At 38.8% G+C, this 17,340-nt stretch overlaps 1 protein-coding gene across 2 annotated transcripts in view; it reads left to right on the plus strand.

The window, feature by feature from the left end:
- The window catches only part of SIMC1 (SUMO interacting motifs containing 1), an 80,410-nt gene that overhangs the window by 57,083 nt on the left and 5,987 nt on the right, over window positions 1–17,340 (plus strand). For both annotated transcript variants that reach the window (XM_078447042.2, XM_078447037.2), the window contains exons 6-9: window positions 4,801–4,953; window positions 7,104–7,232; window positions 14,626–14,782; window positions 14,888–14,972. In XM_078447042.2, the coding sequence (XP_078303168.2) occupies window positions 4,801–4,953; window positions 7,104–7,232; window positions 14,626–14,782; window positions 14,888–14,972 (524 nt within the window). The remainder of the gene's footprint in view (window positions 1–4,800; window positions 4,954–7,103; window positions 7,233–14,625; window positions 14,783–14,887; window positions 14,973–17,340) is intronic.

A 17,340-nucleotide genomic window follows, 5' to 3' on the forward strand; every position in this document is an offset into this window, starting at 1 on the left:
GTGGCCACCATCTGTCACCATACTACACTTTTATAATATCATTGACAATGTTCCCCATGCTGTACCTTTCATACCTGTGACTTATTCATTCTGTAACTGGTAGTCTATACCCCCCCAGTCCCCTTCACCTATTTTACTCATCCTCCAAACCCCTGCCTTCTGGCAACCACCAGTTTGTTTTCTGTATTTACAAGTCTGTTTCTTTTGTTTGTTTTGTGTTTTTACATTCCACAAATAAGTGAAATCATATGGTATTTGTCTTTTTCTGACTTACTTCATCTAGTGTAATATCTTCTTGGTCCATCCATGTTCTTATAAATGGCAAGATCTCACTCTTTCTCATGGCTGAGTAATATTCCTTTGTATGTATGTGTGTATGTACATATATATATCACATCTTTTTCATCCATCCATCTATTGGTGGACACTTAGGTTGCTTCCATGTCTTAGCTATTGTAAATAATACTGCAGTAAACATAGTAGTGCATCTGTCTTTTCAAATTAGTGTTTTCATTTCCTTTAAATACACACCAGTGGGATAAGTGGATCATACGTTTTTTTCTGTTATTAAATTTTTGATGAACTTCCATACTGTTTCCCCAGTGGTTGCACCAACTTACATTCCCAATAGTGCAGGAGGAGTCCCTTTTGTCCACATCCTTGCCAGCATTTGTTATTTCTTGTCTCAAAGATATGAGGGTTAAAAAGTCAGTCTCTATATTATCCTGGTCTTACGGGGTTTTCTTTTCTTTTTTAACTGTGCATACAAAGAGTAAACTAGTTCTATAAGGTTTAAGAAATACACTAGTTCCCAGGTTCCCTCACCTGCATTTTTCTTTTCCACAGGGGTAGCTACTTTCCACTCGTTTAAGTGATTTTTTTAATATTTACCTCTGTATGGCTAAATAACATGTTTATGTTGCTAATTCTTGATTTTTCATTATTAGCTATTATCTATTGACTTTCCACATGAAATAAGAGTAGTTAAGGGGCGCCTGGGTGGCTCAGTTGCTTAAGCAGCCGACTTCAGTCAGGTCATGATCTCGCGGTCCGTGAGTTCGAGCCCCGCGTCGGGCTCTGTGCTGACAGCTCAGAGCCTGGAGCCTGTTTCGGATTCTGTGTCTCCATCTCTCTCTGACCTTCCCCCATTCATGCTCTGTCTCTCTCTGTCTCAAAAATGAATAAACATTAAAAAAAAAAAAAAAAAAAAGAGAGTAGTTAACTCTTTTTCCTCCCTACCTCCTCCTGGGCACACACATGTTTCCCTGCCCCCATGCTATTAATTTATTTGTATCATAATTTTGTTCAGATCAGTATTCAATGTTTCTATTGTTACAACGATGTATGCTAGTCAGAGTTGAGCCAAGTCCTAAATAAACTATGATTATTTTTCCTTTAATTCATACCTTTGTGTTTCCTTACAGTTAATAATTGCCTTATTTTTAGTTCCCCTGTATTCTTTTTGCATATTGGAAGTCAACCCCAAATTCTCTATTTGGTCTAAATCTCCCCTCGATGTTTATTTGTACTGGGTCGTCATATTCTTGAAGATCTGTGGTGGAACTGTTTGACCTCCTTCAATCTGGATTAGTTGTCCTTTTTGCCAGCTTTTATCCTAAATGTGAGAATTTCCTTTGTTTCCAAAAGTTGGATCTTTCGTTTATTTGTCCTGTGTCTTCTCTTTATTGGTTTACTCCCTCATTTGATGGATCGGTCTCCAGTAGCTTCTTAGAAAGGGATGTGGAAAGTAAAATTTTGAGATGTTATGTATCTGAAAATATTTTATCTTCCTATATGTTGACTGATAACTGAGTATAGATATTTAGATTAGCAATAACTTTTCTACAGAGTACTGCAGGAAATCTTCCATTGTCTTCCACATTTGCTGTTAAAAAGTCATAACTACCTTGATTACTGATTCTTTGTATATGCCCTAATTTTTTCCTCTGAAAGTTTTTAGAATCCTACTTGTTTTGCCCAGTATGCTTGTTGTAGGTCTGTATTCATCCATTGTTCTGGGCCTTCAGTGTGCCATTTCAGTCTAGGAACATCCTTCATTCCTGGAAAAGAGTTTTTATCTCTGCTATCATGTTTTTAATTTTCAAGGGCTCTTTTACTTTGTCTCTAAATGTTTCTTTTTTAAAATAATAAATATGGGACACCTGGGTGGCTCAGTGGGTTAGGTGTCCAACTCTTGGTTTTGGCTCAGGTCATGATCTCATAGTTTCATGAATTTGAACCCCGCATCAGGCTCTGTGCTGACAGCACAGAACCTACTTGGGATTCTCTCTCTCTCTCTCTCTCTCTCTCTCTGTCTCTCTCTGTCTCTCCCTCTCCCACTCCACCCACTCCACCCACTCCACCCACCCTCCCCTGCTCACACTATCTCTGTCTCTCTCAAAAATAAACTTAAAAAAAATTAAATTAATAAATAGTATTCTGTTCTTGTTTTCTTCTTTCATGGGTCTGTATTTCCTCATATCTTTGGTGACACTAATTATAGCCTTTGTTTTTGTTTTTTTAATATAATTTATTGTCAGGTTAGCTAACATACAGTGTATACAGTGTGCTCTTGGTTTTGGGGGTAAATTCCCGTGATTCATCGCTTACATACAACACCCAGTGCTCATCCTAACAAATGCCCTCCTCAATGCCCATCACCCAATTTCTCCTCTCCCCTGCCCTCCCCCATCAACCCTCAGTTCTCTGTATTTAAGAGTCTCTTATGGTTTGCCTCCCTCCCTCTCTGTAACTATTTTTTCCCCTTCCCCTCCCCCATGGTCTTCTGTTAAGTTTCTCAAGTTCCACATATGAGTGAAAACATATGATATCTGTCTTTCTCTGACTGACTTATTTCGCTTAGCATAATACCCTCCAGTTCCATCCATGTTGCTGCAAATGGCCATATTTCATTCTTTCTCATTGCCAAATAGTATTCCATTGTGTATATAAACCACATCTTCTTTATCCATTCATTAGTTGATGGACATTTAGATAGCCTTCGTTTTTGTTTATTCTCTGTATAGTCTTATTTTCTCCCAAGTTGCTTTTTTAGGGGGAGGGGAGAGTTGGTTTTGGCTATTTTGGTGCTTATCTCTCTTATTAGAATATCTCCATAAGTGTGTAATAAACCTTGGTAGTCTGTGTTGTGACAGACTCAACAGCTGATGGAAGCTGAGTCCACGGGAGGACTCATCATTTCTACACTTCCCTGTTCTTAGAAAATACCTCGTCATGTCTTTTAAGTCTTTCCTCTTGGGCTGGATGGGTTTTCCAGAGAAGACTTCCAGTTTCCCACATGAAGGGTAAAGACCGGGATGCCAGGTTTTTAGAAGACAAGTGTGGGAAAATAGCCAGGGTCTCTGCACTCAGCATATGTTCACTTAGTGCTGCTGTTCTGCTTTGATGCCCTTGCCTCCCAGCTGTGCCTGGTGTCCTCGTCCAGAGACCCTCTGTTTTATCTCTCCACGATGTTAACCTGCAGTGTAGGGTCTAAATTTCTCTTAAAGAGCTTACAAACCATCATATTCGTTTTCCCTTACGTCCTTTCATCCTCGCTTCAGAGAAAACTTGCACTGTCTTTTGCAGAGCTTATTGAGGATTCTTTTTCTTTTTTGGTAAATATGCTTACATAGGATTGCTCTTCTCTACTGCTAGTTTAGGATTCAGCTTTCTCAATTCTGCTCAGTCACTTAAAATCCATCCCTTTGCTAAAGTCATAGATTTAGATTAAAAATCATCCTTAAAGCATGATACACTTGCCTTATTTAATTAGTTAATTGGTTACCTTTGATTTTATAATCAGCATCTCGTAACTCACTCCCCAAATCAAAGGCTGGGACCTTGACGGTTACCTGCATCTAACCATATATCCATCCTCCATCACCTACTTTTGCACCTTCCTGCACCCAAAGTGATCAGCATCTTGAATGTTTATCAATTCCTTTACTTTTTTATGTAGTTTTAGTTTATGCGTTCCTGTAAAGTATATGTTTTTATTTTAGTTCCTTCCTGCTATATATTAAAGGATATCATGCTATACATAATCTGTTGGGACTTTTATTTTCCACTTTATATTATAGAGTGTAAGATTTGTCCATAGTGTTACTTATCACTGTAGTTTATTTTCACTACTATGTAATATTCTATTTTGTGACTATACTTCATTTTCTTTCCATCTTCTAAAATTTCACTGTTGTCTCCCTTTTCTCTTCTCCCTTGTGGCTCTTTAAAAGAATTATTTAGTCTAATATTAGTGGGATTTTAGGAAGGAAGAATATTAGAAGTGTGTATTAAGTCCACCATTTTTACCTGGGTTACCTAAGTGATCATCAAAAGCAATTTTGACTGTATGAGAATATGAGATGTTTTTACCTTACTAACTTTAAGAGCCTACACCCTATAGAAAGTATGACTCCATTGCATATACTCTAAACCTTGTTTACTAGCATTAATGGATGACACCTAATCATAGAAAGCCAGCAAGGACCTCTTTGGTCATCAGGTCTAACTTTCCACCTGCTCAAGAGGCCATAGATAGTACTCTCTGACCTCAGAGGTGCCTTTCAATAATTAGAACTCACACAAATGTCAGTATTTTAGTTAGCTCTTATAACCTTACTACAGTTAAATGTGGGGTTTCCATTAGACTTATTTAAATATTGAAAATCTCCAAAGAGCCCTCTTGGTTGCCTTTGGGGAAATCTTGGGCCTTGGAACCTAGGTTAAGGCTGCAGTTTTGATTATCATACCATAAGACAGAAGTTTAAACTTTTTTTTTTTTCTTATTTTCCACTACAGGGATGTTATCAAGTGGTTGGTCAAAGTAGTGACTGAAGACGGATTAACTCAACCCACAAATGGAAATCAAACCTCTTCAGGAACAGGAATCTTGAAGGCCACCAGTAGCCATCCTTCTCCCCAGCCTAACCTGACAAAGAACACCAATCAGCTGTAAGGGGCAGACAGAAGTTGTCTTTCCCAGGGCTATTGGGATTTATTGCTTTAGAGAACAGCACCTTTCCTAGAAGAAGTTTCCACAAAATTAGTTAGCTCTTATAACATAGACTGATTCTTACTAAAGACTATCTTAGTTTGACTAAAGGCTAAATTCTAATGCCAAAGCTAAACAAAAGCAGATGATTTCCCTCTTAGATAAATAGGACTTCACTAAGTGAACATAAATTCACAAAGCTGAAGTGAAACGAAAGCTAGGGGATACTGACTTCCATCCCCTGGATTCCCAGAGACAGTACAGGGTTACAGCTACTCATTACTTCAGCTGTCCACCAACAAAAGAAGAGCAAGAATCATGGATAGTGGGTGTTCCAGCAGCCTGTAGCCTTCAGGGACCTTCATGTCTCTCCTTCAGGCCTGGGAGAAGAGTAGCAGTTTAACCTGCAGATTCCAACAGGTTATAACAGCCTGTTAGAACAGAACAGGGCAGTCCCCATCACCTCAGACCACACTGAAAAGACCCCATCACCTCAGACCACACTGAAAAGAGATTTCCTGGCATTTCTTTTATGGGATTGAGAGTGGTCTTGGCATTTTTTGAGAGAGGCCAGGATTTTAGATCCAGAGCCGTCATTGCACAAGTAACCTACTATTCCAAGTCAGCCATATTGTTAAAAGCCAGTCACGCTTGACATTTCAAATACAGCATTTGTGCCTAAATTCACAATGCTATTTTATAATCTGGTTGCATCGATCTGATTTACGTATAAGGCCTATGGGTTTTAACTAACAGACAATCTTGTATCTAAAAGGAGAATGTTTAGGGGCGCCTGGGTGGCTCAGTCGGTTGAGCGTCCGACTTCAGCTCAGGTCGCGATCTCGCGGTCCGTGAGTTCGAGCCCCGCGTCGGGCTCTGGGCTGATGGCTGAGAGCCTGGAGCCTGCTTCCGATTCTGTGTCTCCCTCTCTCTCTGCCCCTCCCCCGTTCATGCTCTGTCTCTCTCTGTCCCAAAAATAAATAAACGTTAAAAAAAAAATTTTTTTTAATAAAAATTAAAAAAAATAAATAAAAGGAGAATGTTTAGAATGATAAAGCATTTGCTTGACAGATTGGGGGAGGCACTAAAGTAGGGTTATCCTAGAACTCCAGTTATAGAGACCTAACAGACGGGCAGACACTGTGCCTTCAGTGGAAGATAGTCTATATTATAATCTAAATTACTATGATTTATTATAAGTAAATAGGAGTAGAAATAAAAATAATGCCCTCTAAAAGTCAGTTTATCGTGATCTTAATAACAACAGTAAGCACTACCATCTACCATTAATGAGTGTGTATCTGCCAAGTATCTTACACAGCACTCACAACTTTATGAAATAGGTAGTATTATTTCCTCTATTTAGAGATGAGAAGACTTGGGCTCAGAGCAGTTTAGTAATTTGTCAAAAGTTGAACGGCTTGTCATTGCAGAGCCAGAAACTGATGCCAAAGCCCCTGGGCCACCTATTGTGTTACTAGCTGCAGATTTTCTGAAAACAGCCCTTTCTTCCATCACAAATAATAATGCATGTTAGAAAAGACTGACTTCACGCCAGGCCCATCTTTCTGCGTGGTGACCTACATTCTTTTGGTCACATCAGCCTGGCTATCTCCCCCATTTAGATCTGATGGGAGAGAGGGTCACGGTCTACCAGTTGAAGTTCTGAGACTGAACTTAGTAAAGGATAACTATAAGGGAACCAGTAACAGGAGAACTATATGATAAATATGTATTTTCTCCCATATCAAAGAAATTCAAATAATTGATAGTCATTCTGGACCTGTTTCTTTATCTGGAAAATAGAGAAGTTACAGGTGAGATGATCCTTAAAGTTCTCTAGATCCTATTTTCTATTTTTGAATTTAAAAGTAGCTTGCTTTTACAGCTCAACCACAGGTTCAGTGGTTCAGATAGTATGAGCTGGCAGAAGGGATTCAGGTAGGTGAAACTTCTAAATAAAAGCATGCTGATGGCTCAGGTAGTTCTCCCTGACCTAGTAGGTGCTTTACAAGATCCTTTAGTACACTGGTGGGGGCCTCCTCCCAGCTAGCAGGGTGGCTCCTTGCCAGACGGTCCCACTCACTTGTGTTCTGTGTTCTGGACTCAGGATTGTGTGTCAGCTGCAAAGGATGCTGTCTATAGCCGTAGAGGTAGACAGGACCCCCACCTGCAGCTCCAATAAAATTGCTGAGATGATGTTTGGATTTGTGCTGGACATTCCTGAGAGGAGTCAGAGGTGAGTCTTACTTTTGTTTCTGTTTTATGTTCTGGGAACAGAATTTCAAAAGAAAATTCCAAACAGTAGTTCAATTGGGAAAGACGAGAAGGAGGGATAGTTTCTGTCTCGTTAGTCTTTTGAAATAAAGAGGTTCTCAACTGATTATTTGAAACTAAGGCATAACCTCTTGAGAACAGGCAGGATGCCTTAAGTGGAGCCTGCAGTTTCTTACTTGATTCATTTGGCTGAGAACTTTACTCATCCCTCAAGGTTCAGCTGTTCTCTGATCCTCAATCATAGAGCCTGATTTAAATGTTCACTAAAGGCTTGGTGGATGAATGAAATAGGCATGTCCAATATTAGCGGAAGAAGAGGTCAGCCAAGAATGAAAACAGTTGGACCTGGAGAATAAGCCCAAACAGTAAGAATAAGGAACTCAATTTCTCTAAGCATGCATTAGTAAAGTGTTCCCTTAGAAGGAGACAAAGAAATAGAGTTCTTGGCAGGGACCAGTGATTCCTTCTTTAAACCAGTAATTTTAGAATCCAGATGAAAAATAAATAAATGAATGAATATGAATTCATGAATAGTTGCTGGTACAGGAAATAACTATGAGAGAGCCATTGTACAGTAGTGTCTCTTGGGTAAATTATCTCTATCAGAGCTCCATGTGTGACTTCTGATCCCCATCGCATAACTCCCAATTGGCAGGCGAGACTATTCTTCTACAGTTCTGGTTCCTCTATTAGAAGAAAACGTCATATCAAATTGTACTGTAATAGAGATTTAATTAAAATACCCCAGTGAGATTAAGAAAAACATTTATTGAGTCCCTACAATGACATGTGTCATTGTCACGTTAGCTATCTCATATTTTCACGTTTTCATACGGTATTCCTATTTAACAAATGAGAAAAATACTTAAAGTAGTGAAATCATTAGTCCACGGTTACACAGCTAATTGGATTCATAATACAAATTCAAACCCAGGACTTTTTGATCCCAAGTTCAGTGTTCAAAGGAAGCAATATGTTACAGTGGTCAGACTGAAGGAAGCGTACATAAATGCCATGCTCGCTCTATCACTTTGTCGGGAGTATTTCATTTGGGTCCAACTCGCATGCCATTCATTCATATAAGCCTAGATTCTTATGAGAGATGGGAAATCTAAGGAATGGGTAACTGTAAACACATTTAGACCTAACACTGACAAAAACAATTTAAATAAAGCCTGACCCTGTTCTAAAACTCAGAAGGGGCAAATTGGCAACCACTCAAATTATACTAGAAGATACTTTATATAGCCTTTACCTTGGTTTATTTAAATTCTTTAAAGTTTAGGTATAATTTACACACAATTAAATTATATAAACTGATTTGCATAAGTATTCCATGGATTTTGACAAATGCATAACCCATGGCACCTATCATTTTCTAGCGACTCACTGATAGTATGTAGAAATCCTGCTGCAACCTTGCTAAATTCACTTATTATATCTAATAAGAATATTTTTGTGGTTTTCTTAGGATTTTCTACATACACAACCATATTTTCTGCAAATAAAAGCAGTTTAACCTCTTCCTCTCCAATCTGTGTGCCTTTTGCTTCTTTTTCCTACCTTATTACATGGACTAGCGCCCCCAATAGAATGTTGGAGAAGTGATCAGAGCAGATACCCTTGCCTTATTCCTAATCTTAGTGGGAAAATATTCAGTCTTTGACCAAGTATAATGTTAGCTATAGATGTTTCCTAGAGGTCGTCTGTTGGATTGAGGAAGCTTCTTTCTATTTCTAGTTTCTATAGTGGAGTGTTTTTATGAAAACTAGGTATTGAAATTTGAGAAATATGTTTTCTGCATCTATTGAGATAATCATAATTTTTCTCCTTTATCACATTGTGATGAATTATACTGATTAATTTCCTAATGTTAAACCAACCTTCCATTCCTGGAATAAAAAATCGTACTTGGTTGTGATATGTTACTCTTTTTGTGTATTGACAGATTCCATTTACTAATATTTTATTAAGGGCTTTTGCATCTGTGTTTACAAGGGATATTGAGCTGTAATTTTGTTTTCTTATAATGTTCACCCTCACTCATATTTAAAGAAATATAAACTAAAACTACGCTGAGGTGCCGTTTCTCACCTGCCCAAATAGTAAGAATTTTGAAGTACAATAAATACATTCCAGTAGAGAGGTTTTGAGGGCACCTGGCTGGCTCTTAGTAGAGCATGTGACTCTTGATTTCAGGGTTGTGAATTCAAGCCCCATGTTGGATGTAGAGATTACTTAAACATAAAATCTTTAAAAAATAAAAATAAGAAAGAGACAGAGAGAGAGAGTTTTGAGAAAGCAGGTACTCATATGTTGCTGGTGGGAATGCAAAATGGGGCAGACCTGTTGGGAATTCTGCATTATCTAACAAAAGTAAATGAACATTTGTCTCTTGACCCAGCAAGCTCACTTCTAGGAATTTGCCCTGAAGATACACTTCTAACAATATGAAAATACCATATGTAGGATTTTCACTACAGCATTGTTTATAATTGTAAAACATTAAAAACAACCCAAATGCCCATTCATAGTGCAGTGGTTGAATATCCATAGTACATCCACACAATGGAGTATTATGCAGTGGTAAAAAACAAATAAATAAACAAACAAATAAATAAATAAAAGTAGGAGCAAATTTTCTGAACTGATTTCCAAAATATATTATTGAATAAAAAAGGCAAAATACAAAAGAGTATGCATAGTAAATATATGTATCTTTTTGTAAGAAAGGAGAAATTTTTAAATGTACGTGATTATGATCATTTGTCAAAAAAGGAACAAAGTTAAGAAAAATGGCAGACTGAAAAAATGGCAACTGGCAGACTAATCAAATTGCTTACATTGAGGGGATGGATGGCAATGGGCTGGAAGAGAAAAGGTACTAGGCCAGAGTGATAATGGTGATACTGGTGGTGATGGTGATGCTATAATACCTCTAAGTACAAACTTCTTTGTATATTATGACTTTTAGGCTTTGGGGGCTATTCTAATGTTTTATATACTCCAAAAAGGAAAATAAATCAACAAGAGAGTTGAAAGATAAATCAACAAGGGAGAGCCTAACATGGAATACAGACAAACTAATCTGTGCTTTAAATAAATAACATAACCGGGATGAGGGGAGGTGGATGGGGGGAGGGGTGTGAGGGAAAAACAAGCCCAAGTAACTTTTTTTTTTTCACTTTCTATTTTTAAATAATTATGGATTCACAGGAGGTTGCAAAAATTAATACAGAGAAGTCCTACGTACGCTTCACCCTGTTTTTTCCCCAGTGATTACATCTTACATAACTATAGTACAATATCACTAACAGGAAATCGACACTGGTATAATCCACAGATCATATACAGATTTCACCCAATTTGCATGCACTCATTTGTGTGCAGTGTGATCACATGTATAGACTCATAGATTCATGGAACTACCGGCACAATCCAGATATGCAGAACTATTCCATCTCCACAAGGATCCCTTTCCTTTTACAGCCACACCATCCATCTTCCCCAATCCCTGGCAACCACTAATCTGTCCAAGTAATTTAAAACACAGTATTTGGACTAAATATTCTCAGGCTAAAGAGAAAATGAAATGTAAATAAATTTTGAACTCTTTTTCACAGAGGTATTAAGTTAACAATTCAAAAATTTATCTTATGTGTATTCTAGGATTAAACAAATAAATGTATTGTGGATAATGAGAGCCAAGTTTCTCACTGTCAGAGAAGAGAGTTACACATATGAAAAGGGGAAAGGATAGAAGGAACCCTGTGGTGCTGGATTGGAATTGGAGGTATCAATATGAACTTGTGGTTTCTAATAAATATGGAAAGATAAAGAAATAGATATAGATGTGTGACAGTGCTGTGTGTGTGTGTGTGTGTGTGTGTGTGTGTGTGTGTGTATGTGTGTATTCATTCATACATCTTTTTCCTACCTGTGCCCACTGAGAGAACATAAAAATAATTACACTTGAGTGGCAATAAGCTAACCTAGTACCCAGATCTTTGTTTCTAAATACCAATTTACCCTAAAAGGAACAAGAGTTCCTTGAAGGAAAGCATAATTCCACAGCTGAGGTAGGGAAAAGTACAAGATGAACCTGGAACATCTTGTGCCAGAAAGTAAGGAAATGTTCAGACTTGTCCAAAGACACACGAGCCAGCTTAAAGGGCTTCACTGACCAAATCTGGGATAATTTGGCATCAGAATAAATATTGACAGTAAAAGACTATAAAAACTATTAAATAAAATAAGAATCTATAATTCTAATACTGACAGGAAAGAAGAGAAAGGACTTTCTTCCTTACAGTTGAAAGCCAATTAATAAATATAAGAAGAAATGACGAATTGGGAAAAAATGCCATTTGACAACCATCATGATAATAGCTAGTTTACGTATAAATGGATATTAAAATGGTGAAAGTTTGTGGAGTACCAAGATATTTGCATAATCTCAAAGTGTATTGCCACAAGATATTAATTATAATAGGGAAAAAATAATAGTGGAGGCCCTACCTTAGTCACTAAGTGATCAAGGTTAACACCAACAATAAGGTAAGTTGGCATCTTGTGCCTTTTGATATGATGCACTGAGAAAAACAAAACATAATCCTTGTAGTACTCTTGCCCCAAAACGCATAACCTCAGTCTAATTGTGGGAAAATAATCAGACAAATCCAAAATGAGAAACATTCTATGAAAAAAACAGACCTGCACTTTTAAAAAATGTCAGTGTCATGAAAGACAAAGTACAGTAAAGGAACTAACTGTAAAAACAGACAATACAATGTGTAATCTCTGATTTTCCTTTGTTATAAATAGCATTACGAGGACAATGAAAAAAATCTGACTAAAGTCTGTGGATAATATTATGTTAAAGTTAATTTCCTGATTTTGAGCATTGTATTTGATTATCTAAGAGAATGTCCTTGTTTTTAGGAATTATACACTGAAGTATTTAGGGGTAAATGGGCATCATGTCTGCAGCTTACCCTCAAATAGTTAAGAGAAATAAATTGAAAATCAAAGACAGAAGGATAAAGAAGATGTGATAAGCATTTGGTGAAAGGCATTAACAGCATTTGGGAATTCTTTGTACTATTCTTGCAACTCTTCTGTGTGTCCAACAAAAGGTTAAAGGAAAAAAGGGTATGTTTATTGTAAATAGCATAGAGTCTGGCTTTTTGAGTCAGCTGACAATCCCTACCTTTTAATGGGAGTTATTTATTCCATTTACATTTAATTGTTGGTTTTGTATCTGTCATCTTGCTATTTGCTTCCTATTTGTCTCTCCTTTGTTCACTTTTACCTCCTTTTCTGCCTTCTTTTGGATTATTTTCAGTTATTCCATTTAGTCTTTCCTATTGGCTTTTAGCTTTTTTTAATTAAAATTTTATTTTGGGGCACCTCGGTGGTGCAGTCAGTTAAGCATCTGACTTCTCGGCTCGGGTCATGATCCCCCAGTTCGTGAGTTCAAGCCCCCCCCCTGCATCAGGCTCTGTGCTGACATCTCAGACCTTGGAGCCTGCTTTGGACTCTGTGTCTCCTCTCTCTCTCTGCCCTCCCCCACTCACGCTCTGATTCTCTATCAAAAAATAAATAAACATCAAAAACATTTTTATTTTGACATACATTTGCATTAGTTACAAGGAAGAATACAGAGAGATCCCATGTACTCTTTAACCAGTTTTCCCCAGTGATAACGTATCACAAAACCGTAGTGCAGTATCACAACCAGAACATCTAGATTGGTGCAAGCCAACATACAGAACATTCTCATCACCACAGGGATTATTCATGTTGCCCTTTTATAGCCATATGCCCTTCCCTCCCACCCCATCCCTTCTTAACCTCTGGCAACTAATCTGCTCTCCATTTTTACACTTTTGTCATTTCAAGAATATTTTATAAATGGGGGCGCCTGGGTGGCGCAGTCGGTTAAGCGTCCGACTTCAGCCAGGTCACTGATCTCGCGGTCCGTGAGTTCGAGCCCCGCGTCAGGCTCTGGGCTGATGGCTCGGAGCCTGGAGCCTGTTTCCGATTCTGTGTCTCCCTCTCTCTCTGCCCCTCCCCCGTTCATGCTCTGTCTCTCTCTGTCCCAAAAATAAATAAAAAACGTTGGAAAAAAAAAAAAAAAGAAAAAAAAAATATTCATTTTGCTTTTATACAAATAATATATGTGCCTGACGCAAAAGCAAAGGGAAAGGGAAAAAAGAAGATTAAAATAATAAACTCTTTGTGCTTTATCCTTTTTATAAATGGCAGTGGCACGAAGAACCCCCTACTTTTCCAGATGTTGCAAAACTACAAAGGGCAAGATGTTACAGGAGAAAGAGCTCTTGGATCAGGGCTACCCGTGCTCCTTACAGCTGCACCTCCTTAAGTGCTCATGAGCTATCTGCTCCCCGGAACTGCTGTGACCGACAGACCTGACAAGGACTGACAAACCTTTAAGAAAACACCTTGGAGCAGATGCATCTGAGATTTATACCATTCTTCTAGAAGCTGACATTGCTTTCAGAACAATGAGCTTGGTTCACCTTCCTGAAGCACAGGAAGTTTTGTCATTTTGTAGCCCTCCCTCTCTGAGACTTTGAATATTCTGGAGCCCACCCTTGCTGGTCGAGCCCTGCACTGGGTAGAGTGACAGAGTCAAGGGCAAGAGCCCTCTGGGACTCTCAAGTCCTGGACTTGAAATTTAAGAGGCTGCAGTGCCCACAGCTGTGTATTTTTTACTTTATTCGTTTTGTCCAGGTTTCTCCTCTCTGGAGAAAGGCCTCCTGCCTTGAGTCTTCTTTGCTCTTCCTGGACCACTGTCCCATGCCTCCTCCTCCATTAGAAGGCCACTCGGAGTCCCCTGACCAAACGTACTCTCTCCTGTTTGTGTGTCTGGAGCACCACAGGCAGCTCACGTACACATGCGCTTGCCCCGCGCTATATTTAAGTTCCCGTCGCGTACCGTCTGCCCTTGTTCAACAGTCAGCTTTTGGAGAGAAATACCTTCTTTTATTTACCTTGATGTTCTTTGCTGGGCCAAACAGTACCTGGCACACTGTGGACACTCAGAAATATTTATCTCATATGAATTCTCTTACAGTGTGAAGTTCTCCTTTTTCATTTGTCCTCAACTTATCTTTTCCAAATGTCAAAGACTTTTCCCTCTTTCTGGCAGTGGTTAATTCATGAACAAATCCCCCTCTGCCCTGTCCACAAGCTTTGTGATTTTGTAGGCCCCTGTCGTATTCCTTCTTAGCCGTCTCTGCTTTAGGACAAACGTTAGCACTTTCAGGGGGAATTGTGGTATGTGTTCCTTGAAGTAGTTGTGATGGTTAACCTTTCTGTTCTCCACACAGAGAGATGTTCTTCACTACGATGGAGAGCCACCTTCTGCGCTGCAAAGTGTTAGAAATCATATTCCTTCACAGCTGCGAGACTCCCACCCGCCTGCCCTTGTCTCTGGCCCAGGCCCTCTACTTTCTGAACAATTCCACATCACTGCTCAAGTGCCAGGTACACGCTTCCCTGCTTTGGTCAGGCCTAGAACACCTTCTCCCCAACCCTTGAGCTTCTAATTGAGGAAGGCATCTACTACCACCTGCTTTTACTTCTCTGCAGTCGGATAAAACCCAGTGGCAGACGTGGGATGAACTGGTTGAGCATCTGCAGTTTCTGTTATCCAGTTATCAACATGTTTTAAGAGGTAAGGAGCATTTGTTCACAAATAAGATGGTGTAGGAGCCTCACAATGGTCATTATTATGAATTGAAGTTAATAAGTGATTCTAATTTGTTAGCCTAAGTAAAGCATTGTGCCTTGGTTGTAACTATAAGGAAGAAGGAATGACATCGTTGGAATCACTGCTGTGAGTCAAAAGAATTCACATACTTTTGTAATGGCAGATAATCCAGTGGTCATTGCAGTTGTTAGGTTGTATAGCTAAGCAGATGTCATTATAACATGAGAAAGATTTTGGAATGATCTGATTAGCCCTGGCATCTTACCCTAGCCTGTCACTGCAAAGTCTTTGTTGGGTCATTTGCTCATTGACTGCGGACATTGTAAGCATCTGTCAGTATGATGCAAATCCAGAGCAAATCGGTGGCAAGCTAAAAGCACACATCTTGCAGAAATTGTTAAGACACTCTAAAGTCTGCGAACATAGGTTTGCTCAAGGCCCTGGCAAAGCCAGTGATCAATGAGGATCCAGGAGAGTCAGACTAATTAACGCTCAAGAGGCAAATATCAACAAGGAAAATAATTAATAGCTCCTTTGAATGAGAATGATTTTATTGGCCAAAGATTAATAAGGCCCTTGGGAAAACTGATATCATTAATTCCAAAAGGAAAGATAGTAACTTTTTAGAGGAGAAAGCACATTTTTTAAAAATTTTTTTTAATGTTTATTTATTTTTGACAGAGAGAGAGAGACAGAGCATGAGCAGGGGAGGGACAGAGAGAGAGGGAGACACAGAATGCGAAGCAGGCTCCAGGCTCCAAGCTGTCAGCATAGAGCCCGACGCGGGGCTCAAACTCACAGACGGTGAGATCATGACCTGAGCCGAAGTCGGACGCTCAACTGACTGAGCCACCCAGGCACCCCAAGAAAACACATTTCTTGATATGCCCTGAGAAGAATACCTCATCACTTATGTAGTGTTCTTGCCAAAAACCCATGACCTGAGTCTAATCACATGGAAGCACCAGACAAACTCACACTGAGGGACCTTTTATAAAATAATTGGCTTATACTCCTTAAAAATGCCAATGTCTTGGGGCACCTGGGTAGTTCAGTAGGTTGAGCATCCAACTCTTGATTTCAGTTAATGTCATGATCCCAGGGTCATAGGATTGATCCCCTCTGCGCTGAGCATGGAGCCTGCTTAAGATTCTCTTGCTCTCTCTCTGTCTGCCCCTCTCCATCTCTCCCCAACTCATACTTTCTATCTGTCTCTAAAATTAAAAAATTAAATAAATAAATAAAGTGCCAATGTCTTAAAAACAAAGACCAAGAAACTTCCAGATTAGAAACGAATCCAGATTAATACTAAATGTAAAGCATGATCCTGGATTGGATCCTGAACAAGGAAAAAAGAAGCTATAAAGTACATTATTGGGACAATTGGTGAAATATAAATAGATTATGTAATAACATTATATTAATATTAAACTTCCTATTTTTGATAATGATCCTGGCTTATGGAAGTAAATGTCCTGGGTCTTAGGAAATCCAGACTGAAGTATTAAAGGCTAGAAATGCATAATGTTCAACTATTCTCAAACAGGAGGGAAAGTATATATTCATACGTAAATATACACAAATATATAAATTTACATGTAATACAAATTTTATATTTACTTGCCATGATCATGTTGAGATTGATCTTAGCTCAGTAATGGCACTTGGGAAGGTACAGTTGGTCCTTATACCCTCTCAGGCCTGGAACTGAGGAAACTGTTGTAGAGAAATAAAAAAAACAGCACTGAACTTAAGACAGAAGGTCTGGATTTGAATCCCAACTCCGCTACGTACTCTGCTGACTTTATGTCTCTAGACCTCATTTTCTTCCTTCTATGGAATGGGGATGGTAATATATAACTTTTCAACACTGATTGTTAAGAGGTGTGAGAAAAAATAGTAAGCCCACAGTCAATGTTCGTTGACTCTCAGCCTGTTTGCCCAGCCAAGAGCAGGCTGCAAGGTCTTCTGTGTTTCAGGCTCTTGTAACTGAAACTTAAAAGTGCATTGTTAAGGCCTTGACATTTGTAGTTGTGTAGTTTGTGCATTATTGAGCACCTCAAAGAAAGGTGCATGTCCTTCTCAGGACAAAGCTCCAAAGGCAAATTCCATGTGTACTTAGCCTCATCAAGGTTTACATAATTGTTCTTTTGGAGATCAAGCAGAAAGTTTAATATTAAAGCAGCTTGGGTTGATTTCAAGTTCACCTTTAACATGCTTGTTCACTTCTGTTCTGCTTCTCAGGGAATACAGCTAGGCCTTGGGCAGTAGTGACTTAAGATGGACATGGGATCCATTTTGTTGGGTTTTTTTTGTTTTTTTGGTTTTTTGT

Source organism: Panthera onca, chromosome A1 (assembly GCF_046562875.1).
Source record: "Panthera onca isolate mPanOnc1 chromosome A1, mPanOnc1 haplotype 2, whole genome shotgun sequence".
NCBI classification, from domain to species: Eukaryota; Metazoa; Chordata; class Mammalia; order Carnivora; family Felidae; genus Panthera; species Panthera onca.